The sequence below is a fragment of the Daktulosphaira vitifoliae genome, unplaced genomic scaffold (genome assembly GCF_025091365.1).
Source record: "Daktulosphaira vitifoliae isolate Bord-2020 unplaced genomic scaffold, ASM2509136v1 Scaffold_1, whole genome shotgun sequence".
Classification (NCBI taxonomy): domain Eukaryota; kingdom Metazoa; phylum Arthropoda; class Insecta; order Hemiptera; family Phylloxeridae; genus Daktulosphaira; species Daktulosphaira vitifoliae.
In genome coordinates, this window is record NW_026099572.1 from 13,966,645 (window position 1) to 13,993,939 (window position 27,295).

The following is a 27,295-nucleotide window of genomic DNA, read 5'->3' on the forward strand; positions in this document are numbered from 1 at the left end:
TATAATCTCGAAGACATTGAATAAACTGTTGATAACTTGAATTTTATAATAAGCAATATATAATTAATAGAGTCTTAGCATAATTAATAAGTGTTAATTATATAAATAATATATCCCTACTTGAATATAGTGAAGTTTTAATTTAGTTAAGTTTTAGTTTAGTTAAGTCAAAAACATGTTAATTTTATTAACATCATCTCTCTTAAAAAACCTTGTTTAAGTTGTATTTAACTTTTCTTACCAATAAATTGAAAGATAGAGTTATCTCTATTAACTGACATATTTTATCTTGCAAAATTCTTTTGAGTATGTCATAGTTCTTTGATAACATGACAAGCTTATAGGTAAGTGACATAAATTGTAAATTAACAAATAAATTTCGTTGTATATTTTAGATGGTTATAAGTCAAAAAGTAAAAGGTCTTGAAATAAACTAAATTCTATTAATTGAAAAAAAAATTGGAATTTTCTAGATAACACAAATTACATAAAACAATTATGTACAACAAATTCTCATAACATTTTTTTGTAGTTAATTATGTCAATAAACAGTAAAATTGTTTTTAAAAACGTTTACAAATTATATCAATACAGAAGATTGATAGTTAGTGTTATCATTTGGAATTTAATAATTAATATCATAAGAAAATTGCAAACACAAAAAATACTGGTAATTGACCTCAGCTGCTAGTTTAAAACATACTTTATTCAATAACACATACATATTTCATTAAATTTGGAACTTAAAGATCTCATAAGAACTTCTCCTGGTTAAAGTATTTAAAATATTACACTAAATAAAAAAATGTGTGCAAGGATATATCGGACTTATAATACAATTGGACAATGTATTATAGCAGTCTAAATAACAATAAAGTTTAAAATAAAATTAACACATTTTGTATAACAATAAAAAACATTTTTATTTTTCAATACATACTCCCATTAATTGTTTAAAACTATCAAAATAACTAAAACGAAAAAAAAACAGTCTCCATTCATAACTAATTTTATACAAAATATACCTAATTTAAATCACCATTTAATTATAATATAAACACTATACAGAACTGTGTACAGAAATATTAGTAAAAATTATCTAATAATTAAATAGAATAGGCAAATTACACCATGACAATTATATATTACCTAAAAAAACATAGGTACTTATAAAAAAAGAACTATTTGGGTAAATTTGGCATTCAACAAGGTAATAGGCATGTAAAATTAAATTTTAACTTAGACAATATAGAAATAAAATCACAATATTATTTAGATCATATCAATATTTAAATACATTATTTAATGTTCAGTGAAGAAAGATAATTAGAATACTTTCACTTATATATTGTTCCAATGTTTAATATTTAAAAAATTAAAGGTTTTTAGACTTTACTACACTATACTTTTTAGGACCTCAACAATCCTATTAAATAAAATAGTATTAAATAATAAAAGAAAATTTTTGAAATTTGACAATTAAATAAAATAAATTAACAAATACCAGAAATATTATTAAACATAAAATCATATGATTTAATTTAAGGATTAGTTGATATAATAGCATGCAATATAATAATTTTGTAATAATTGTTGTTGATCAATTTTCAGTCAAAATTATTTCAAAATAAAAATTAAAAACTATAGAAATTAAATATTAATATACTGGTTGCTCTGAATATCAATTAAAGTATTTAAAATTTATTTGTAGTTAATTAATTAATATATTTAAAAAAAAAATCTTTATATATATAAAAAAAAATAATAAAGGTAACTTTAAAATATTTATAAGTAAGACACAACTGTTTATTTTTATTAAGTAAATGTTATCTTCAATTCAAAAAATTGAGGCAAGCTTTTATTATTATAGCATTGCATTTAACAAAAAAAAATGAATTTATTCAAAGAATAAAATATTCTTATTAAATAATAAAAGCAGTTATGATTTATAAAATGAAACTAAATCAATTAAACTCGAAAATAGTATATAATTATTATGAGTAAAAACTTGAGTAGAAGAATTATTTTTGATAAAATAAATATAAACAATTGTCAAAACTAAAACGAATAAAAAATATTTCATTAATTATCAATGGCAAAATTTTTAGCAAATCGATTTAGATTTTGAAGCTATTTAAATTTTTTAAAGACTATCATTAAGTGAATACAATAGTTTTTTAAATAAAATTGAAATGATTTGTATTATACAATTTAAATAACTTCAAAATGAGAATTCTGATACATGTATGAATCACATGGTAAAGTAATATAAACATGTCATAAATAATAAATACTGAATAACTTTTGTACACACTAATGAATATATTACAAAAGGAACCAAACAAGTATACTAAGGGGCTTATTTCAGCAATACCTAAACTTAGGGCTCCTTGATGATTCTTCATCGGATTCATAGTAATACCTTTGTTTAGGTGAAAGACCAATTTGTAATCGTCTTACTGCTTCTTTAATAAGGCTTCCTTCTCGGAGTAATACTTGTAGCATTTCATAAGGATCATCAGAATCTTGGTTATCTTCATCATCACAACGACATAACCGTTTCTGAGAACACAATTCACATGCAACTGGTTTAGCGTATGGTTGAACTCGGGCAAAATTTGAGCGATGTCTTCTGGATTTAAATCCAGACAGTCTAAGGTTTTCTTTAATTTCAGATACTAAATGTTCAACGTCATATGATAATAATTTGGCTTCATCAGTGGACGTCATCATGTCCCTGCTTTGCATTGTATCACACATTACAGCGTTGGTAGTTTAACAAAACTATGGTATTACTATTAAAAATGAATAGCAGTAAACATAACTTATGTAACCAACAAGATAACTTGTATCATACAAAATAATACAAGTAATACAAAATATTATATTATTTTGATTTAAATGTTAAATTCGCGAAAGACACGTTTATTAATTACGCGATGTGAGTATCTCATTTAATTTTTACACAACACGGTGATAATAAAAAAAAGCAGCACACAAGGGCGTAGGAAGAATGTAGATATTCTAGTTGAATGTAGCCGCAACAGCAGAATAGATGAATAGGATGACTACCGGCATAAGTGCTTATGTTGTCTTTCTAAAATGAACTGTGATCCGAAGGTAGGGGCAACAACAGAAACAGCAGTTGGCAATAGCAGCTCCGGTTGTTATTGTTTTGGTGCCAATACACATTCAGACTAAACACAGCAAATTGTATATGTGTACGCACAGAAAGCCGTGAACGACGAACTCAACACACACCAGTGATGGATTTTCCGAACTTAACGCAATTACACCCGTTGTGGCCCGAATTCGATAATAGAAATATCACAAATACAAAAATTGATTAAACTAATGAACTCGCACAATAGGTTATCATTTTTTTATAAATTTAATGTTATCGCGTTAACTTACTAAACATTTGGCGATTATTTTAATTCACTTACTAATAACTCATATGGCAAACCAACTCTGCGCTGGTGCCGCCGCAAATGTGCTGTGGCCTGTGCGGACGTGCGTAAGGGGCCAAGGTTATTTCATCAGCCAGCCAGCAGTCGCCGCGTCGACGAAGCGGTGCCAGCACTAGCAGCGGCAGACAAGGGAAACGTAAACACAACAGACAAACGGTATTATTTCGAGGGGAAGTGTTGTTTATAAACACGACGTACAGTCCGACAACGTCGCATTGCCGGGACGTGCGCCGTTGTCTGGTCGTCGGCCGATCACGTCATGCGAATATGCGATATTGTAACAACACGGGCGGGGTCGGAGAGACTGGCGAAAAACCTGTACCTGCATGTCTACATTTTCTGCTTGCCTGCTGCCACCAAAATTGTACATCATAATATTATTATACTATCGATTAATCAGTCAGCGAAAATTTTTTCACCGCTAATTTTTTTATGCTTTCTTTGCGCACGTACACCATAGAAATTGTGTAGACTCGGTTAAAAAGAAGAGTCAAACAATAAAACTCATCTTACATTTTATGTACTTATAAATTGGTCTAACAAACTAGACGCTCGTTTTTATAATAATTGTTGGAGTTTCTACAAAGAAATTACTAAGCAAAAGATACGTGTAATTAACGAGTATAACTTTTTTATGTACAAATGGTTTAAATATTTTAATTTCTCAGTTCGAACATTATTTTTTAAAAAAAAAGAAAATAACGTAACCTTGCTGAAATAAATCTAAAATCTAAAACACTTATCATATTAAATTTCAATTGTTTTCTTATTAGTACACAAGTTACGCTGCATTTCATAGTCATTCAATAAACAAAAAATAATTGTTTTGTTTCCTAAGTTATACTTATTTTATTAGTTTTGAGTCTATGTCAATGATTTGAACAATTGAATAATTTGATTTATTGTTACTAACTATATTATATGCTAACTACACACTTGTACACACTGCACAACAGCTTTTATCAAAGAGACTTTATTATTAAATAAAAATTTGTAGTAACAAGCAAACTGAACTGAAACACGCTCACATATTTTAGGTTTATACGTATTTTAAATTCTCCAACTAGCTATCTTTTTTCAATTATTGAATCAAAATTGATAAATTCTTCGAAAGTAATAATTTATATAGTATGATAAAGTAGTTATTGTAGTAAAACACTGTTTTTCTTTTGAACATTAATTTCACTTTTCACTTAACGGTGATGTGCTATTATCAGTTAAGATTCAAGTTTTTTTTAGATAAATAAAAACAGGCAAATTAAATGTTGTACGATAATTATTTAACCTTAAAACTAAATTATTCCATGATAAATTCTTAATACAGGCATTTTTTATATCTTCATTTTTTTTAATATGTTTTCTAAAAATTTGTTTTATTTTTTTTAATCCTAAACAAACATTTACCAGAAAACGCTGAAAAGTGTTTTTATAAATGTTGTTTTTTAGTTACAACGGTTAACTAACTGAATAAAATTATTTAAAAAAATGAATTCATAATAACTTAATATAACATTTATTCCGAAGGTATCTGAAAAACAATTTTAATCATAATCACCTTTACGAATGAAATTTTTTATTTAAAACTTTTTCAATAGTTGTCTTATTATGCTTATACATTTAATTTTAAGCCTTAGTGGGAATATGATTAATTATTCCTATCTAAAAGTCCTATAGATAAAAACTTGATAACGCAAACTCACATGTTGGAAAATCGTACTCATTATTTTATGATTAAATATTTACTTGTTAATATTTAAAACACAGATTATTACATAATTTTATTCAATTTATGTAGTTATATCGTTATATAATGAGGCTTTTAGTGAAAACTCGGAAAAATCCGAAAATCAAAAATTAACGATTATTGAAAAATAAAAAATAATGATCATTTTTTGCTATTGTTATTTAAAAAAAAAAAAATATTACTGTAGTTCAATTATCAAAGCATAAAGTACATTGAATTTGAAATGCTTAAATATTAAATAAGAATATGATTGCTTAAAAACTATACATTTTCATAGCATGTTTATCATTTAAATTAATAGTATTAATATTAATAATACATAAACAGCGGTGATTTCGAAAAGGTGTTATTAAAATATATATAGAATGTTCAGTGAGTAAGGAAACGGATTTAAATTGTTTTAATTATTTGTAACAACTGACCTGTTCTTTACTTACTGAACACTCTGTATATAGTTATATAAAATACATTAAGATGTTAAATTTTTTATGTGCACCAACAAAATTATTTTCAATTTTTGAAGTAATGTAACTAATGTGGTTGAGCAATAGGCTAAATGATATAAAAAAAAAAAAGCGAATTTATCATGATTTACGTACTGATACTTAATATAGATACTTTTTAATGGTACACTATTTTTAAGTATGTACATTTATTATAATTTCCTTTTCCAAGCTTGATGTTGGTAAATATCAAAAAGTGTTGATGTAAATTAGTTGTTGTTTACGTTTTATCAAAATGTAATTATAATTAATTTGTATAACTTGCAAATTTAATATCGTATTGGTGATTATTGTCACTAAAATAACTAAATATATTTTCATATGATAATGTCAATGAAGAAGTTGAAAATAATAGTATTAGATATGATTTGACTCAAGTAAAAGTACAATGCTAATAATCATATAACTATAAATAAATCTTGTTAAAACGACAAAAAAAAAAAACAGAAGATACGTTTTATTTTAAGAACTATTCAATGTTTGCTAATAAATATTGTATACTGAGTTGTATAAATATTTTTAAAACTAAATATCAAATTTATACATATTATTTTGTGATATTGAATAGTCCCTATTTTTTTACCATAACTCAATGTTTTGATTATTAAGTATTTACAAAATTACAATACCAGATAAGACATTAGAAATAACGAAAATATTTATCTTTCGAAATAATTTTTAAAAAATAATGAAAATATTTCAATTTTTATAATTTGAAATTAAAACTTTTAGAATTTATTTTAAATTTATAATTTATAAATTATATATTTGAATGATATAAGTTATTATTTAATATATTAAACAAATTAAAGGTGTCCCTCGTTGCAATTTTTCAACAGATTTGAATTTTTAATTATAAATTTTTTAATTTTGCATATTTCTAGTATATTTTATAAATATAAAAATCTTTGTTAAAATATATTGATTTTTTTAAATAATTCAAAAAGTTTTACATAAATAAAAGAAAGTTTATTATATTTTAGAATTGTCAGACACTTTTTTTACTTGATCCTTTTCTTTTGCATACGCCTATTTATACTTGATTTTTCATTTTACTCATACTTAAAAGATTACAAACATCAAATAGAATATGCACAACACTGTCATGTCATACCATATGGCATCCTTGAAATGTCATAAACTAGACACTCAATTTGGTCTTAAATCAAATTTTCTGTCGGACATTTTTAAATGTGTCAATATACAACATGTTACTTCATTATTTACTCAGATATATCAATTTCTTACTGTAATAAAACAAAAAAAACCTGTGACAAAATGTAGAAACATAAAGACAGACTAAGACTATTTAATAATCATAATATATCTTATACATAAATTACTATTTTTAATTAAAAATGGCATATAATTATTATTTATATTGTTTTCTATAAAATATTTGTTTATTATGACAAAAATGAATTATCTAAAAAATATAATTATTGTTGAATTATTAAAAGTAAGATGGAGTTGCTTTTGTGGCACCTACCCAAAGTTAGGTAACGTACATTGGCTAAAAATTAATTTTATCTTAATACATAAAGAAACATTGACCAACAATAACAGATTATTAGTGAATCCTAAATATTTATTCTCGAAAATTGAACCAAATCAACCCCCCCTCCACTTCTTCCTATTTGTCCATTTGCTAATGAGTATATATCAAAAAGTTTAAAATTATATAAAAAAAACCCAGTACAGGGGGGTCGAGGCACAGTGGTAATGTGGCATAGTTGGATCAAGTATAATGATATCTGACAGTCNGTCGCGGCACAGTGGTGACGTGGCATAGTTGGATCAAGTATAATGATATCTGACAGTCATTAAAATCACTATAAAAAAAAAACGCTTCGATGCAAATCTTTAGATAGTGTTTAATTTTAAAAAATTGGTGGATTATTCCAAAAGCTTCATGATCTGCTATTTTCTTATTAATATCCTGAATGAAAAAGGGATTATTAAAAAATATTATTTCTCATAAAAAAAATTGTGTTGATCCATACACTTTTCAATAAGTTATAGCATTATAAAGTTAAAAATGTAAAAAATAAAATCAAGAATTTTCACACGAAAATAGCATTCGGTAGCCATTTTCACCACGAAGACAAGTCTAGAGGTCAAATTTTTTTTTTTCCATAATAAAGTATATTACATTAGCTTTAATTTAAGATATATATAAAAGTTTCAGACCTTCCGGAACACTTTCAAAAGTTAAGTTGAAAAAGTTTTACTTTCTATATGCATTTTTATGTTTTGAACCCCCCCCCCGTATATAAGGAAATAGTCAGATTTAAAAAAAAAGTATGTCGAATGAAAGATAAATATAAATACTACTTTTCATGAAAAAATTGTATTAATCCATACATTTTTTTAAAAGTTATAGCATTTTAAAGTAAAAAATGTAAAATATAAAATCGAGAATTTTCACACAAAAATTGCATTCGTATAGGTAAAAACATCAAGCATTTAAAAAAAAAAAAATTACAGCAGTTTTTAATTAAAAAAATTGAAAAAAATTCGAAAATTAGCGATTTTTAAATTTGTAATTTTTTTGGAGGTTTCCCCAATTTACGGGGAACGAGAGAATTTTTTTCAATTTTTGAGGGTAATGTCTTCGACTAGATACGATTTGTAATCTTTTGGCGTATCATTGAAAAAAATTGGTTCGGTGAGAGCTGAGAAAAAGTGGTAACAGACACAAAAAAAAACACATCATAGTAAAACCAATACCTTCTCAGCTTCGCATCGAAGCTAATATATATATTATTTTATCATGTTATTATCATGGCCATAATAACTAAAAAGGATGAAATATCATTTTTGTGTTTTTTTACTTAATATATGAAAAATTTATTATTTCTGTGTTAATATTTCTATTACGTATTTATAATTTATTTATGTTACATTTAAATGTATTATTACTATTATTTTTATTAATGAATTATACTATAAAGCCATTTTTGTGACCTTATATATCTAAATAAAATAAATAAATAAATTGAGAGTTGGCAATTTTATTTCAACACAACCTCATAAATTCTCAATAATTGAGTAAATCCAATATAGAATATCATATGTATAAATAAATAATTATTGTTCTCTTGAAAATTAATTATGATGAGAGAAGAATCGAATAAAATGCTAAATATTACTTATTGGCTTTAAATATACGCGAGAAAGAATAAATCCATTCTAATTCCATCAAAAATTAATTTCTATTTAAATTGAGACAATGTTTCATAACTTTTATTTTGATTAGTTCATTTTTAGATTAAATTTTAAGATTGCTAAACGTTATTAATAACCATAAATAGGTAACTTTTAATATTTTAATTATGACATATTTGTATATCTTATAATTAATACATGTATTAAAAAAAATATATATATACAAAAAATAATTTTTTTCTTCTATTAAAAAAACCAAAACCAATTAAATAATAAAATAGGCAACCCAAAAGCTTTTTAAGTGAAAATGGTTGCACTTGGTATCGAAATTTTTAACGAGTAGTTTACATGTTATTTTTTCTTTTTACTATATGTTTGGAGGTAAATTTATTATCATGAATACTGTTTAATAATAATACAAATATTAAATTAAGTTACTGGATTGTTTTAGAATGTATATTTTTATTGAATAAATTCATGATTATTACATTAAATTTTTACGGTATGAATAATGACATGTTGATAAATTCATTTTAATTTAATATACATTCTTCGAATAAAACTATTGAAGATAAATACCTAAATTTCAATAAACATTAAATAAATTATCATTACATTCTTAATAGTATTATGTTATCATTTTTCAAAATTTTGGTAATAATTTAGTCAATACATTTTCAAAATCAAAATCTAGTTGTGAAATACTTTTTAAATGGTTTCTTTTATAATTAATGAAAATATAAATACATATTAGTATATTTCTTGATAAATTCCTTTTATTTAAGTTTCTAAAAGATTAGGTACTAACAGAAGAAATTAAATTCATTTTTTAATTTAGATATTTTATATAGATTTAATTGAAAAAACCCAGCACAGGGGGGTCGCGGCACAGTGGTGACGTGGCATAGTTGGATCAAGTATAATGATATCTGACAGTGATTAAAATCACTATCAAAAATAAACGCTTCGATGCAAATCTTTAGATAGTGTTTAATTTTAAAAAAATTGGTGTTTTATTCCAAAAGCTACTTGATCTGCTGGTTCCTTATTAATATCTCGATTAAGATAAAGTATGTCGAATGAAAAAGGGTTTATTAAAAAATATTATTTCTCATAAAAAAATTGTGTGGATCCATAAACTTTTCAATAAGTTATAGCATTATAAAGTTAAATATAATATAAATAATAAAATCGAGAATTTTCACACAAATTTAGGATTCGATAGCCATTTTCGCCGTGAAGACAAGTCCAGAGGTCAAATTTTCTTTTTTCAAATTAAAGTAAATTACATTAGCTTTAATTCAATATATATATAAAAGTGTCAGACCTTCCGGAACATTTTCAAAAGTTAAGTTGAAAAAGTTAATTTTTTGTGAAAAAGTTGTCATTTTAAATCCCCCCCTTGTGGGCAGGTTAAGTGTCAGATTTACAAAAAAATATACCAAATGATAGGTAAAGACATCAAGCATCAATATAAAAAAAATTATATTGATATGTACATTTTTGAAAAAGTTACGGCAGTTTTTAGTAAAAAAAATTGAAAAAATTTCGAAAATTAGCGATTTTTAAATTTGTAATTTTTTTGGAGGTTTCCCCCATTTACGGGGAACGAGGGAAATTTTTTCAATTTTGATGGGTAATGTCTTCGACTAGATACGATTTGTGATCTTTTGACGCATCGTTGAAAGAAATCCGTTGAGAGCTGAGAAAAAGTGGTAACAGACACAAAAAAAAAAACATATCTTAGTAAAACCAATACCTTCTCAGCTTCGCATCGAAGCTAAAATATTAGATACGGCTAAGCAGTCACACGATTACATAAATCATTTTTACATTTTCACTAGTCCATTACCTTTCCTAAACTGTTCATATTTATGGAAAATATAAGGAACTTTCAAGAGGTGTTCGCTTAAAAATTCATCTTGTTTACCCAGTTAAAAATGTTATATTGTAAAGTAGAACAGTTCACTGTAAAATACTTAGTAATTTCTCGTTTTCTCAATTAAGTTACTATTATAATTAATCCAGTTTGAAAAATTTGAGTGGTGTTATCAAAAAGTGTTTTTGCTGCCCTATATATACGCCTATGTGAAGAGGTTAGGACATTATAACCTCAAATTAAGAGCTATTTTTAGTCTTATTTTTTCGTTCTGATATAAATGAACATAACTTAAACTGTATGTTTTTTATTTGTATAAAATTGCATCTCATATATTCAAGTAAATTAGATTTAAAAGAACATGATTCAATTGCGCGGACTGTACCTCACATTTTCAATTAAGTTTATAAATAAATAAACAGGTAACGCTGTTAGGAATCAAATCGATTACTTCTCATAATAAAGGTTTAAAACTTTCATTGAGATCTATTATTCCTAGGCTAGAAAGTTTCTAGGCTATAACAAACTCCAAACGCCCGACATATTATATAATGAAAATAATTGTTTATTTTTTCAAAACTTAAGTTAGAGCTTAAGCATAATAAAGTATATTAGAAAAATAAATATTTTGGGATTCAATGAATTATAATAACAATTATATAAGTAGAATATTGGACTAGTTAGGAAAGATAAAATTAGGAACAGCTGTGTTGAGAATATATCTAGAAAAATTAACTTAATGGATTAAAAAATTCCATGGTTTGTAACTCTAGGGTTTGAAATTATTAATAAAAAAATGTATTACGTTAATGTTTATAAATATAGAGCTAAAATCACTTATAGCCAAAAATGAATGCAAATGAAAAAATAGAACTATTCATAAGCGTGATGCTTATGAATAGTGATAGTGATGACATCAGACTTTTACAGCTGGATAAAGCTCAGATGTATTTTATTTATGGGAGGTTCAATAACATATTTTCCCACTCCAAAAAACATATTATTTTATTTAAGTTTAGGAACTTCAGTAACTCCTGGTGCTACCACTGATCATAAGCTGCTTTATAAAAAATAAATTAAGATTAATTGTGCACCAGCTAAAAATGATACACTTGTACTGTACTTTAAATTGAGAATTATTTATCAAACCAAAAAAAAAATTATAATAATTTATCTTATTATATGGATGAGTAAATTTAAATGAAATGATTTTTTGAAAAACAAAAATTGTGAGATGATATGAATCAGATGTGCCATTTATAAGTATTGAAACATTTTAATTTCTAATATGCAATAAATTATAAAATGATAATTACAGCATACATCCAATTAGGTATAAATTTTATTCTAATTAAAAATAAAACAAATACAATCTAATAATGTATAAATAATTAACTATAAATCTAATATACATTTAAAACATTCAACTAAAATCATTACAATTATTGATGAGAAAATAAACAAAAACATAAAACAGCTAATAATCTAATTCTAAAACAAATTGTCTTTACTTTAATTAAAGATATTATTCTATAATAACAAGTTTTGATAAATTGACTACATAGTGATAGTATGGAAAAAATGTTTTATCTGACACTTCTTTCTTATTTGATTTTTAACATAAAAATATTTAATAAAATAAATAAAAATAATATAACAAATAAATTTTCAGGAGGGAAAAAAATACCAAATTAAGCTATAAACTTTGACATATCTTAAAACAGATAAGAAAACTAATGGTAGAATAAACTGTTAATTTCCACACTATTTTTAAGAAGTCAAAATAATTAAAAAATCAATTTAACAACAAGCTAGTCACTTCCGGAAATTATTTGTCCTAAAATAAATAGAACCAATAGCATAATTTATAATATTATTAATAATAGGAATCATATATTTCAGTATATTTTAAGTGCACACATCATTAGCATTTTGTGACAAAATATAGTTTTCCAACTTTTTGTCAGAATAAATAATTGGTAAGATTATGGTTTTAATCGACCCCATTTCATTTTACTAAATTCAATATAAAAACAACTAAAAACTTAACAAAAACAAACCTATTAACCAATATTAACAAATAATAAGATATAAAAAAATAAAATATAACTTATTTAATTGACAATACTTCATATAAAATATACTCATAAGAAAAACTAATAGACATAATATTAAAACAAAAGATCTGTTTAATTGTAAAAAGGGGTGACAAGGTATAACCATAAATCTTCCAAAAAATAATAGGAATTATTAAATATATAATAATGTGATCACCTCATTAAAAAATAAATCAATTAACCCAAAAGTATGCACTAAATAGTAATAATTGACAAACATGAGATACAGTATTTCATTAAGCAGTGTGATGTCATTGTGATGACTCAGCATTTCCTAATCCTTTTGGCAGCGATGAAAAACATAGCCTAAGTAAGAAAGGAAACTTGGATGATTCGCATTTAATAGGCCAATGGTTAACAGCCATAATGACTTCAACAGCAGTAGCTATATCTGAAAATTCAATAAGTCCAGATGAACTACGCGCATCTGTTCCTTTAGGTGGAAACATTTTCACAGTCAATTCAGCATCTTCATCTTTCAAAGCTTTAAGAATAGTTTGGTTCAAATCAACCTCTGATATGTTTGGCGGAGCATTGAAAAAATGTAGAACACTTGATGGATTTTGGCGTCTATTTTTACCATTTGCATTTGAATGATATCTGAAAATATGATACAATTTTAACATAATACTATGAATAATTGTAATTTACTTTTTATATAATCAAACTCATCAATAAGTAATAATTATAAATAATTGATCAAAATTTAAATTAAATAATTTCTTATTGTCATTTTACATGCGTAACAAAAATGCCTTTACAAATTAGGTATTACTTTTTTATTTGTATTTTTTTTTTTTGAAGTTAAAATAAATAAAGAAAGTAATTAAACATAAATATATAAATTAATGATTTCGTTAGTTTTATTATAGTAATATTATAATATTATTTTGTTATAAAATTTGTTTTAAATATTTGATTACACTTAGAAATCAATTAATAAAAAATTTATACGTGGTAATTTGAAATTATAACAATAAGTTATATTTTACCTGTTATTTTTAGAATTAGAATAGTCTTTAAAAGATGGTGTCCCATCAGGTAAGTCGTAAGGTACCATGATATCCGAAAGATACATCTGTTTCGATACTTGTAATTGTAACATGTTACCACTTATAAGAATCAGTTTGTTTAAATTGTCCATACATCGGTCTACTGACATTTCATTATCCATTTGTACCATTGCACAACCTTCTTTGCTCTTTAAAAACTTTACTTTGATAACATTACCATACAAACAAAACAGATTAAAAAGCCGATTACAGTTTGCTTTTTCTGGATCTAATCCGTATACCATCAAAACACATCGTCCAGGCGTCGAAGGATAGCTTTCACCATAATTATTATTAGGCAAATCATGCGGTGTAGTTAATAAACCTGACCGGCATTCATATTCAAACCTGGGAAAATTTGGTCTTGTAGATATTAGTGGTGCTCTAGGAGGATCTGGTAGTAGTGGAACAGATTTTTTATCTCCAGGAGTAGGTGTTGTATAATCCCAAGTTTCTGAATCATTCTTATAAACATTCAGTTTAGATGGTTTAGCATATTCTACTTTTAATGTGCAACACCCTTGATATATATCAGCACCATCCATTAGTTGCTTTGCCCGTATAGCTTGGTCTACTTCTTCAAACTCTACCATTGCTTGAACACCTCGTTTTCTAAATATCACTATGCGTAGTACTTTACCATAGTCTTTAGATATAGTATGAATTACATCAGTGTTAATAGGATATGTCACTTTAGTGATAGTTAGCAAAATAATGTGGTTTGGTTGAGTTTCTGCGTGCTTTCGACGACCATCTTCATAAGACGAACTGGTGTTGTTATTTCTGGTTTCCTGATCATAATCGGCCCTCAATCTCTTACTAGTCTGATCATTTTTCAAACTGCTATACCCATAATGATTATAAGCCATCATTATAGTTACGTTTTGTTGTTTTAATTTGAAAAAAAATTAAATGATAAATAGATAATTACTATTTAATTTAAATCGCAAAGATTGACATCGCCCGTAAAATCAAACGCACAAAACTGTTATTGGGCTACATGGCACTTGACATGGAAATAATACAAAACTGAAAAAATTAATCACATAAAAACATAGACAACGTATATATTGATTACATACATATTGTAGCTAGTAAAGAAAAAAGTTAAATTGTAAGCAAATAGCGCTATCATAAAATTGACGCCATTTTGTCCCTATATCTATGTAACAATATTAAAATAATGTATTTAATGTGTTTATGATAAATTATTGAACATCACAGAACTGAACATAGGAACAAATCAACAGAGACTATAGGAAACCCATCGCTGCAGCCGAATAGTTACTTAACGCGGAGGACGCGCGCCGTTCAACTACCGACCGTAAATCAGATAATGTACATTATTGCGCGCAGACTGCAGCTGTGTTAAGTAGTTGAGGTTGCCGAGGTGGCGCGTTTGCACGGGCGGGCGCAGAGACGACGTGTTATTTTATTATCCGTCGATCACCGCGTTTTACGAACCCCTGCCCTCCTTCGTAGGTAGGCCTCACGACACGGCCAATTCAGGGATCGACCGCCGTCATCTTGAAACAAAAGAGTTAATTATTTTATCGAAGTTCTGCACGTTACGGTAGTAAATGCCGACTGTGCATGTGCCGTAGCATTCTTTGGCTACGGGCCATCGGCGACGCCGGTAGTTCAGCCGTTTTGACACTCTTTAAACGCGAGGGGAAGGTTAAAACGCTTCAAACAATATTGGACAATGCATAGGTACACAAAGATAGGAGGAAGAGATGAACCTGGCGGTGGTGGTAAAAGATTTATTTTTAGGGATAAGTAAAAACATACGGACTGGCGGTGACGAGATTGATGATGTCTCTTGAACAATCGTCAATCGACCTGTCCCGTGTGTTTACGCCATGCGATCGATTTTCAAAAGTGGCTATAAATACATAACCAAAAAAAAAAACACAGCTNTCAAAAGTGGCTATAAATACATAACCAAAAAAAAAAAACACAGCTGCCACATAATAGACCAGTTACAACACGAAAAGAAACTTTATATTCAAAATCAATTGTTTTAAATTATAAACAATAACCTTTGTGTTTTAAACACAAAATATCAAAAGAACGAAAAAAAAAAGTACAAACAAAAAAAGGTATTGTAATATAAGTTTTTAGTAAGGAAAACTTTATTCATATATTAGAAATATAATTACATCAACAGTTTAGAAATTATAAATCGAAAGATTAATATTTGATAAATCTTAGTAATTCATGAACTTAAATCTTTATGACTACTCATATCATAATAATACATTTGTCCTGAATTGGGAAATATTGTATAATTTAATATAAATAATTCAATATTTTGATAGCTACAAGCCTATTTAATCATAAAATATGTTTATTTATTTTAAATGTTTAACGACAAATCAATTTATCTAAAAACAAACCACTTTTACATCTAAAATATACCAAACAGATTATTTCAGGTTATCACTAAAATATCTGTTTCCAAATCAAAATAATTAATGATTTATCTGGATCTCATTCTTAAAGCCATTCTTATAACTTTTTACTTTAGACAACTTTTTAATAAATTTTAAGAATACATTTGAAGAGAAAGTGATGAATTAATATTGAATTAGAACCTTAAGCAAATTTATATCTGCCAAGAAAGTGCATATTTATAATCTTGTTCCATACAAATTCGTTTCAGAATTTCTATATTTAAAATTTAAAATTATACTGTACATATTTTTGCAAAATTATTTTTACCAATAAAATTAATAAATTTTGATAATTTGAATATCTAAGACAAACCGTTCTAATTACAAAAAAATGTTTGTGTAAAAGTTGTTTACAATTTAATTTTTAATACGTTTTGGAAAAGAAAAAAACATTTATGTATTTTCTAAAGTAGAAACAAGGTAAACTCATAAATTGTAAGCATGTTTCTATACTAATTGAAAAAAAACTTTGTGCATCTTTTTTAGTAATTTTTAAATATTTAATTATAATTCCATTTTTAAAAAAAACGTTATCATTTTGAAATTATATTTACAATAACCAATTGAAAATTTAATTAATTGTTTACAATACTTGTACTAAAAATTTTACAATAACCATATACCTATATAAATTATAAAAATATAAATAAGAAATGAATATATAATGTAAAATATTTTATCCCAATAGTGTAATTATTTTACTGTTGGGAAATTACTTTTAATATTTCGTAACAACTTGTAATGTGTACTATTTTTGTTCTTCGTTTTTCGATTCTATTTTATTTAAGTCTTCCATTAAATTTACTACCAGCTCTGCAGTATCATTCACAATTTTGAGATTATTAATTATTTCTTGACCTTTGCAATAATTTGAATTTTCTTTCCACGTAAATGGGTTTTTTTCTATAAAACTATAATTTATACTAAATTGTTCAAAAAAATTGAAAGTTTTACTTGATACAAAATGTTCTATTTTTTATAAAGTCTGGTACTTCATAGAAATCAAAATTTGTTCGTTTATTTTTTATGACATAAAAAATATGTCATTTCATCTCTATTGAAGTATTTATTATCCAATTTGTTAAATTTAAATATTATGTTAGTTTTTGTCTTGTGTGGAATACGTGTTATCGAAAAATGCTAAACCAATGTTTTCTGATGTTGTATACCATAAATGATTTGACAATTTTTTCAAAATATTTTTAGATAAATCTTCATCTATAGTTTTGTATTTGTAAATATTTATTAAAAGTTCTAAATCTTGTCGAGATGAGAGAGCGGCATTTGTTGCATTAAACCAATTAATTACGAAAATACAAATACTTGAAATTGAATAACTCTTTTTGAGTTATTTTGAATTATTCACAAAAAATAAATATTTTAAGAGTGTAAAGCGCTTATGACATCTATTGAGCATAGAGATTCGCTCCATAAATGATACACCTCTGGCGATACATTTAATAAAATTACTGTGATCTCAAGAAATTCTCTGTAATCTTTTCTAAAATGGGATAATTTTAATTGATTCAACCAAAAATCTAAAATATGTTCAATAAAACTTTGTAATTTTTGAAAAGTAAATGGATTTTTGATATCGAATTTGTAAAGTTAAGTATTTATTTTCGGCAAAATTGATAAGTTTTCCTTATTTTATCGTTAACAAATACATTAAATGTTTTTTTCTTTAACAAAACTTATTAAAAATTAAATTTTAACACAACTTTTACATGACACACTTTTTTTGGAATTAGAATGGTTTGTCTTATATATTTAAATTGTCAAAATGTATTAACTTTATCGCTAAAAATAATAATTATAACTTTTGATTTGTAGGGGGGGTAAATATTTGACTTATGACTTTTTTGTTAACATTTTTATTTTGTAAAATAGTTATATTTATAATTTCATTCATATAAATTTTTATGAATATATAAAAATTTGTAGACAAAACACAAAACTACTCTTATGATCAAATTTTCAACACTCTTAGGGTACGTGTTTTTAACGTTAATATGTTGACCAAATTTTGTATAGCTTAATTTTTAATGTATTAGAACAAATTTTAGGGGCGCAATCTAAAATATTTTAATTCAATAGCTAAGTACCACCCTAATATATATTAATTTTCAGGTTCATGATCCATCATAATTTATGTATTATTTTTGTAATATAAAACCATATTTTTAGTAGAGGGTTAAGTAAATTTAATCTCCTCTCTCTCAAAAAAAGTAAAAGATAATAGATACTAATATATATTTATTAACTCTTAAAATTTTGATCCTTAAATATAAGGTAGGAATACAGAATCATTCATGATATAATTATATTTAAATATTTTAGCCCATTTCAAAATTTTTAAAATAACATTAGATTTTTTTTATTGAGGGTGTAATCTCTACAGTTATAGTTGTGTATAAAATTATATGAATAAAAACTAACCCAAGGACATCAATCACATGTGTTTGAAATTTATTACAGAGATAACGTGGAAAATAAAATAAATATTAATCTTATAAACAAAAATGAGCACGTGACTGGGATGTAACTTTTAATTAATGTTTATAACTTGTCAACTCATAATAGTGTATTACTAATTTATCTGTCTGTAATTCATGTAAATATGGGCTATAGCCAAAAAGACATCAATATATATACACACACAGATTGGAGCAGATCTAACTGACAACTCATATAACTTATGATCCACATAACATTTTATACCTTTTTTTAAATAAATTTTTACAATATAGGATTATATTTAAATTATGTTTTATGTTATTTTTCGCAATTACAATTAATAACTAATTTTTTTAAGACTTGAAAATAGCCATTTTATGGATAACTTTTAAAAAAATTTTGATACCAAAAACTCTTATTTTAATTCAGTAGTTACGTTTATACTGCATTTTGAAGTTTGTTAAATTTTTATTTTTTTAGGATTTTCCTATGCTATCAAATGTTAATCTATATTATGTAAAGGACGGAAATAAACATTATCTTTTTACGTTATTTATTGGTAACAGTACGCGATTTCTTGTCGTGGATAATTATACCGTTTGGACGTGTTGAACAATTCGTTATTCAAAATCATTAAAACATGTTAACAATATTTTTTTTTTTGAGATTGATGATGATCGATATGTTTATTAAGATTTAAAAAAATGATTACATAAAAAAAATATTAGGTTTACAGATATAAGCTTAGTGTGAAAGTAGTTACAATTTTGCCAATGAACTTTTATATATTTTAAGAAGATGGATTACACTTCCTCTACTACCATACAGCTAATAAATATGTGATTCTTTGTATCATAAAATCATTACTTACTAATATTATCGTTTTAAAATTTAGAATATAAAATAAATGATGAAAGTTAAATTACAAAATGTATAGTTTTATCATATTTCAATTTATGAGAATTATTAATAAAAATATTAATATGAATTTTTTAATAATAGTAATTTTCACATTATATGACAATACATATTGGCTATTACTGTTCAGTTTTACTGGTTAAATTTTCCATTGGATATGTAATAATTAAAAAAAAATGAGGAGCTCAGTGATTACTCACTAATTAAGAGGTCATTGTAATTTATAACTAAAATATGTAAACTAATCTATCTAACACTGACTAATAACGAAAAACAAAAATAAATAATTGCATGTTGTAATTAGTTGTGTTCAATAAATTCGTAGCAAACTATTATAACTAATCATAATTGATTAAAACCTTTTCTTTTGTCATATATGAATGTTTCTTGTCTTTAAATTCACTTTTAATCCAATATTTTATAAATTAAATTTATTTGGTTTAACTATTTTTATTTTTTGACGAATACATTTTTTTTATATTTAACCGTTGACAATTAAAATATGCCTTACAATTTTTTTGGATAACTTCCAAGTAGCGGTTTATATTTTAATTTTGATCTTTATCCAATTTGATTACTCAAAGTTGTGATTGATTATATCAAAACACTTATAATCTTTAACGGCATATTAAGAGATCTAACACGTTTAATCAATTTAAACTATCACAAATTTTTTCAAGTCTAAATTAAATTACTTAGTTGACTAAGAAAATATAATTGTATTTTAAAATTGATTTTTATTTTTAAAAAGGAAAAAAGTAATGTATACCCAATTATTAATTTTTTAGTTATAAGAAAATTGTTATTTTTAATTTATAAATATTTAAGAGATATAACAATGTGGATTTCCGAATATTTAATGTATTACAATAAAATCAATCAGGATTATCATTCTAGATACATGAAATTATTGTTGGCTCTTTTGAATTATATGAATTTAAAATATTAATGACTTAGAATCATTCTATTGACCCTAAGCTCTTGTAATTCGTTTATATTAAATATAAAAAAATAGCTCTTATCAGTTTAATGCGGGGTCGCTTACATGACATCACTCCATTTTTCCATGCGGTTTACTAGTACTGAATAATTAATGTACGGGTTATTATAAAACAATGTTTTAAATGTTATTAAAAAATTACTTTGCTTACATGTAATTATAGAAACAAGAGCTGTTGTGACGATAAGAAAATGCCGAGAGTCGTTAATCGTATTGTCCTTAATTTGTCATTTGAAAACAGAAATTTTGTGTGCAGATAAAAGTACTATAGTAGTTTAATACTTTACGCTTTTAGAGGATACACAGGCTGTTAAAATATACATATATGATCAACAACTATTCGGTAATTAGAGTGTAGTACGAATACCCTATTTTGATAAACGGATTACTTATACTAGTTATCGTTTTCACTGAGCGGATGTGTTATCTGACGCCAATCATAATTATGTTAATCATTAACTTAAGTATTTAAATGACGAGCATGATTTACAAGTTTTTTGCTCTCTCTTGGGGTTTATGCCAAAAATCAATTAACATAAACGATGTATGAATGGGATATCCTTGATTCAATTAGGTACTATTTGTTTCAAAAAATTATTTCATGTTTACACAAACAAATGTAATTTTTTTTTTCATTAAAAGTTTCCTAACTAATTAATTAGCCAGTTATAAATTTTATTGATAAAAGTTTTAAAGCTAAATAATACAGTTAAATAGCAAATCTTGAGTTTAAAATATGAAAAAATAAAAAATATCCTGATTTATAAATTTTTTTATGAATACTAATTTTTTTCTTACTCTTAACACCAAATTCTACCTGCTAAAATATACACAAAAATTATTCTGTAGTAAATGTCGTTTTAAGTAAGATGTAATAAGTTAACTTTGTTTTATTTGTCTTAATTTATTAATACAATCAATAATTCTGTGGTTGTACTCTATACAAATATACACCTGTACATTTCTCATCTGTTTTTATTATAACGAAAGAAAAAGGTAGAAGTATCATAGGAAGAAAATATAATTTACAAAAAATGATAAAAAAATGTTCGTTTGTTACACTCGCAATTACAGTATTACTATGGAAAAATTAATTAATATAAAATAAAATTATTAATATAATAATAATATAGTATAATATGCTGTATGATACCAAAAACGGGAAAGTTTAACTGATGTTCAAAAAAGAAACGGCTGAAAATTTGGCTTCTAATATAATAGTTCATTATAGGTCTTATCAGTGTTGCGAAAATTATAAGTTAATTACTGGAACATTTGTATTTATTTATAAAATAATTATTATTCTTTAATTATCTATATTATTTTTATTTTTTGCAGTAATATTAGTGTAATTTAATTATAGAAATAAAAAATTAAGTAATTTAATTTTAATTTAAATTAATTATTGAAGAGTATTTTCAAAAAATTACTTGTTTCTTTATTTTGAGTGATTGATTTAAAAAGCTTATAGTACCCTTGAATGGCTTATTTAGAATTTTATCCTGGGGTTGTATATATAAATAAAATTTTTACATCTCTTCCACAGTACATCATAATTTAAGTCCTACCTTCTTAAGGGTTCACTTATTACGTTTAGGATCCTACATAACTTTAAAACAACCGGTAGTTCTGATAAATTTTATTCAGTTATCTAATATATTATTTATCAGCTGATAATTTGGAGGTATCTACTTTTATGATAAGATGGGCGAGTAACCAACACCAAGTCATCCTTCATACTACTTTGATTCTTCACTCTACGAATTAACCAATTTTAAAGTTACAAAAGATTTAGAATTTATTTTTTTTTTATTTTAATAAGTTATAAAACAAACTAATATATAATGTTTTTCCTTAAAGTTAATTACTTTCTTGTCATCCTTTTTACAATTTTAATTTGTTATTCATATTGTAAAATTGAAATTGAAGAAGTAGATGAATTTGAAGAATTTGATGATTCTCCAAGTTTTAATAGTAACAATAATGATATTAACAACCACGAAAATAAAGAAGAATCCTACTCTGCAGATAAAATTGAACCTGATGTTACCATTGAAGTATTTAAATTTGAATTATTAATTTTCAATACATTTATAGAAATAATTTTTTAGGATGATGATGAATTTGAGCATTTTAATGATGAGGAAGAATTTGAAGGTTTTGATACTGAACGGATACGTGTTGAAGATAAAGATCCAAAAATTACTATTGCATCAGTACCTGTACCATTTCATACTAATTGGGCAAATTATATAATGGAAATATTATTTATCATTGGCATTATAGCTTATTTTGCAAATTTCTTTTATGGTAGATCTAATAATGCTCGTTTGGCTGATATTTGGTTCAAAACTCATAAGTCATTATTGGATGACAATTTTTCATTAGTTGGTAGGTTCAAATTCAAGTTCAATAAATTTATTGTAACATTTTATATTTAGTTTTTGCTGTTAAAAATAGTACTACTAATAATTGTAATAATTTTCAAATTTATGTATTCATTATAAAACATATAGAAATTAGTGATTTCTTTTTGCTTTTTAGCCCTATCAAGGGTCATAGTGACCTACTCCCAAAGTGTAGGTTTTTTTAATCATTAATACTCCAGAATGGGAGTTTAATATGTTGTCAGAGAGAGTGATGGTAACTTCAATTACCGAACTAATTTCTTTCACAGCAAATAAAGTTACCCGTGATTAAGTTTTGGATCTGAGGCAGTGCTTCATTACCGACTTGGCCAACCTTTCCTCTTTTCCTTTAATAAGTAATTAAAGAAGTCATTTTATTTCATTTCCTTAAATTGTGCATAATCTTGTATTTTGTAGAAGAAATATCTTTAAGTAAATAAATTTATATATGAATAAATAAAGAAAATAATATATTTTAATTTCAATGTTAAGGTGATGATGGTAAAATTGAAAATGAAAGTAATGGTCTAATTAAAGAGACTGAAAGTACATATACATTATGGTGTAGTGGACGTATGTGCTGTGAAGGAATGCTAGTTGAATTACAATTTATTAAGGTAGTTTCTTTAAAAGAATTAATTTAATAAGAAATTAATATCTACATATAAATGAATTAATTATTTCTATTTATCTTAGAGGCAAGATTTAGCTTCCATGGCAAATCAGTTTTTAAGACCTTCACGGGATGAAATTCATGTTAAAGTTGATATGAACAAAGAAGATATGGATACATTTGTTTTTTGTGTTGCATCAAAAAAAACTGCAGCCAGAATTTCAAAAGAAATGGCTGACCTTGTAAATATTTAATTAATTACTAAAACCAGGTTTTTTCAAAAGTATAATATTTAAATATACTTCCATGCCAAACCTTTTTAGATGTGAAGACATCTTATGCAGTGTATAAACATTACTGTTTGGGGAGTAAAATTTTCAGCATAACCTTTTTTGCTTAACACTCCAACCTACCAGGTGTTTATTGCAGCCATTATACAGAATGCTTCAAATTTACCCTCTGTATCATTTATAATTATACTTATTATATTGTATATCGTTAATTAATTAATAGAAATGATTACAATATCTTCTTCTTCCTCCTCGCCTTAATCCCAACTACTTGGGGTCGGCCACCGTTATCCTAAACTTCCACTTGACACTCTTCCACATCATTTACACTCACATCAGCTGTCCTCAAATAGCAAATTATTTCAAATTAAGAAATTATTACATGGTGTATACTATTAATTTTGTTTTTCCGATAAAATTAGTTGTTTGGTTAATGTTGGCAGTTAAAGTGATCTAAAATGATATATGTGTAAAAATTGCTATATGTAATATATAATAACAATCCTGCCTGTAAATTTAAAGTTTTTTTAATTACAACTATTTTGGCTACCTTATAGTTTACTTTTTCTTTTATACTATTTTTTCAGAGTGTATTTTGCCCCGAACGCAAACCTGGTGCCAATTATGGCTTGACTGATGGATTTAGTGTTCATAGTGAATTAGGAGAAGTTTCCTCTACTATTTTAGATGCAAAGACTGTTAACTATTTAAACAAGTATGCTGATGTGATCGATTGCCTGCATTTTTCTGACAGATATTCTGGATTGAAATTGACTGAGTATTTATTTTAAAGTATCCTCTAGTATTCTTTGATGCATTTAATAATTTATTTTTAGTGATACTAATGTACCAACAAAGTTACCAGCTACAAAAAAAGTGTTATTATTTACTTTTACTATTCCAACTGATAAATATGCAGATCCACAAGATGCCATAAATGCTGTACACCCATTAATGTCATTTGTATTTCAGTGTATGGAACGTATTAAACGATTAAGAATAAGTAAAGAGGTATTATATAATATTGAACATAATCTTTTATATTGTTATTATTATTGTTTATATCTTTAAACGTCTTCTCTGAAAAGCTATGCTTGTATGACAGGACCAGAAAATCTTTATAGCTCAGTTTATTAGTATCAAACTATGGTACTTGCACACTGAGGCACAATTTGTTCTCAACTAAGATGGTCTACTTATGTATACTTATGTTTTATTCATAAACTATTCCAGGCTAAAATAAAAGCTGAAAAAAATAGATTACGTGTAGAAGAAGCCTTTTTGAAAACTACTCATGCAGCAAGAGCTGAAGCTGCTGCTGCACGAAAAGAAGAAAAAAGAAGATTAGAGAAAGAAAGAATTTTAAAGGTACCAATTATAAGTTATTTGTTAAGAAAAAAAATAATTTGATGTTTCACTTTTTTACTTAGGAGGATCCTGAAAAGCAGCGTAAATGGGAGGAAAAAGAATTAAAACGACAGCAACGAAAGAAAGCACCAAGAATGAAACAACTAAAAGTTAAATCTATGTAAAGGTACAATTTTTTACCTTAATTTTTTGTTAGTTAATTAAGTTTTTCGAAGAGTATTTGTTGAAATTGGATTCTAACTACTTTTTTGTAATGGTGTTTTATTGATTTTCCAGTTTACTGCCAAGTAATGTAAAATTATTAGTTTTTGTTTTTAGATAAATGTTATTAAATGTAGTATTTTGATAAGTACAAAATTGTATTTGAAATTTGGATTTTTTTAATGGAAAAAAATAAATATTGTAACTATTTTATGTATTTAATTATATAAAATGAAGTAATATTAATGTAGTAACTAAATGTTCATTATTTTATAAAAATTATTAACAAAAATAAAAATTTATGTCTATGCATTTCTGAAAAAATTTTATTACATCAATAATTTTAAAACTTATAATGTAATAGAATAGCTCAAATATTTATATATATATATATTTTTTTACAAATGCATAGATATAAATATAGTTTATTGGTTCATGAAAGTTTTTAACAAATGTATATCAAAAAGTATAGTTGAATAATATTCTTCTTTCATTAATTTAATTTCCAAAATTTTCTAAACTAAAATTGAAACTAGAGTTAATGAAATAAACTCATAGATCTAATGGGATAGTGAATAAATATTAAAGGGTAAAAACAATTGATAAAAAACCAGCATAGTTATACAATTATATATATATATACTTAGAGATTATAATCACATTTAAATAAAAAACATTTCAATGCAAATCTTTAAATAGTGTTTAATTTTTAGAAGGAATTATTGTATTATATCAAAAGCAACATGTACTTCTTATTTATGTCCTGATTATAAGTATTTCATAAAACTTGTTGTAATTTTTACATAAAAGTTATTAAGTTGTTGTATACAGAGCAATTCTTTTAATATTGGCTGCTCTATTTCTCTTTAAGTAATTATTTTATTAAGAAATATTTTTCAAATTAATTTATTAATTATTTAGTTTTTTTTTTTTAACTCATTCCTTATACTTTATAAGTATTTCAACTTTATTATTATAAATGGCAACAAACATATATAATTAGATAAGAAAATAAAAAATTATATAATTAAGAAAATAACTAGTAGAAAACAATTTTTAAAATAGTACTTCAGTAGTTATCAGTATTTATAAATAATGAATTTTGAACTCTTACACCTTGATTTTTAATATTGAATTATTTATTTTATTAATACTTTTGCTATTTATAATTCATGGCCTTTTTTCCTAATGGCAATCAGGAACCAAGTTTAATGATTTTATCCATATATTTCTATTTATTTTATAGAAAATTTAGTAAAAACAATATAGGCTTCAATAATTTAATATAATTAAAATAATATAAACGTGTATTTATGTAAGTAAATATATATATCACTTATGACATAATTATTGTTAAAAATGTTTGAGTATAAAAAATATTATACATTCAAAAAAAATATTAAATTATTTTTTGAGTAATGTTTTCTGACTACATTTGACAAATAATTATGTTTAAGTTCTCGTGATAAAAAAAAATAAGCTAAATATACTCGTTTTCCTTTTAGTAAGGGTAGTACAATGGTCTTGGGCCTGTGAAAAAAAATGAGTAAATAAGTACAAAAAATATACCAAAAAGATAGTTATCATTATTAAGGTTTCTACGTTATTTATTATAAAAAAAACTTATTAAAAAAAAAAAAAAAACCATTAC

At 25.0% G+C, this 27,295-nt stretch overlaps 4 protein-coding genes across 4 annotated transcripts in view; 1 reads left to right on the forward strand and 3 right to left on the reverse strand.

Moving 5' to 3' along the window:
• Positions 1–2,364: 2,364 nt before the first annotated feature.
• Positions 2,365–2,760, reverse strand: LOC126900097 (uncharacterized). Its single transcript, XM_050675600.1, has one exon. It carries the CDS (start codon positions 2,758–2,760, stop codon positions 2,365–2,367), a length of 396 nt encoding a protein of 131 aa, XP_050531557.1.
• A 9,949-nt stretch (positions 2,761–12,709) lies between these two features.
• On the reverse strand, positions 12,710–15,284 carry LOC126910560 (heterogeneous nuclear ribonucleoprotein L-like). Its single transcript, XM_050693216.1, has 2 exons — positions 13,874–15,284; positions 12,710–13,481 (listed from the first exon to the last, which is right to left on the reverse strand). The coding sequence occupies exons 1-2, from the start codon at positions 14,803–14,805 to the stop codon at positions 13,133–13,135; spliced, it is 1,281 nt and encodes a 426-aa protein (XP_050549173.1). The 5' UTR covers positions 14,806–15,284; the 3' UTR covers positions 12,710–13,132.
• Positions 15,285–22,485: 7,201 nt separating this feature from the next.
• LOC126901302 (PAT complex subunit CCDC47) lies at positions 22,486–26,334 on the forward strand. Its single transcript, XM_050677701.1, has 8 exons — positions 22,486–22,821; positions 22,876–23,155; positions 23,665–23,789; positions 23,869–24,027; positions 24,663–24,853; positions 24,912–25,086; positions 25,309–25,443; positions 25,506–26,334. Exons 1-8 carry the CDS (start codon positions 22,609–22,611, stop codon positions 25,605–25,607), a joined length of 1,380 nt encoding a protein of 459 aa, XP_050533658.1. The 5' UTR covers positions 22,486–22,608; the 3' UTR covers positions 25,608–26,334.
• A 640-nt stretch (positions 26,335–26,974) lies between these two features.
• Positions 26,975–27,295, reverse strand: part of LOC126901293 (serine/arginine repetitive matrix protein 1-like) — a gene marked incomplete in the record, with an annotated part of 9,510 nt that continues 9,189 nt past the window's right edge. The window contains 1 exon segment of the mRNA XM_050677689.1: positions 26,975–27,174. Coding sequence (XP_050533646.1) covers positions 27,146–27,174 — 29 coding nt within the window.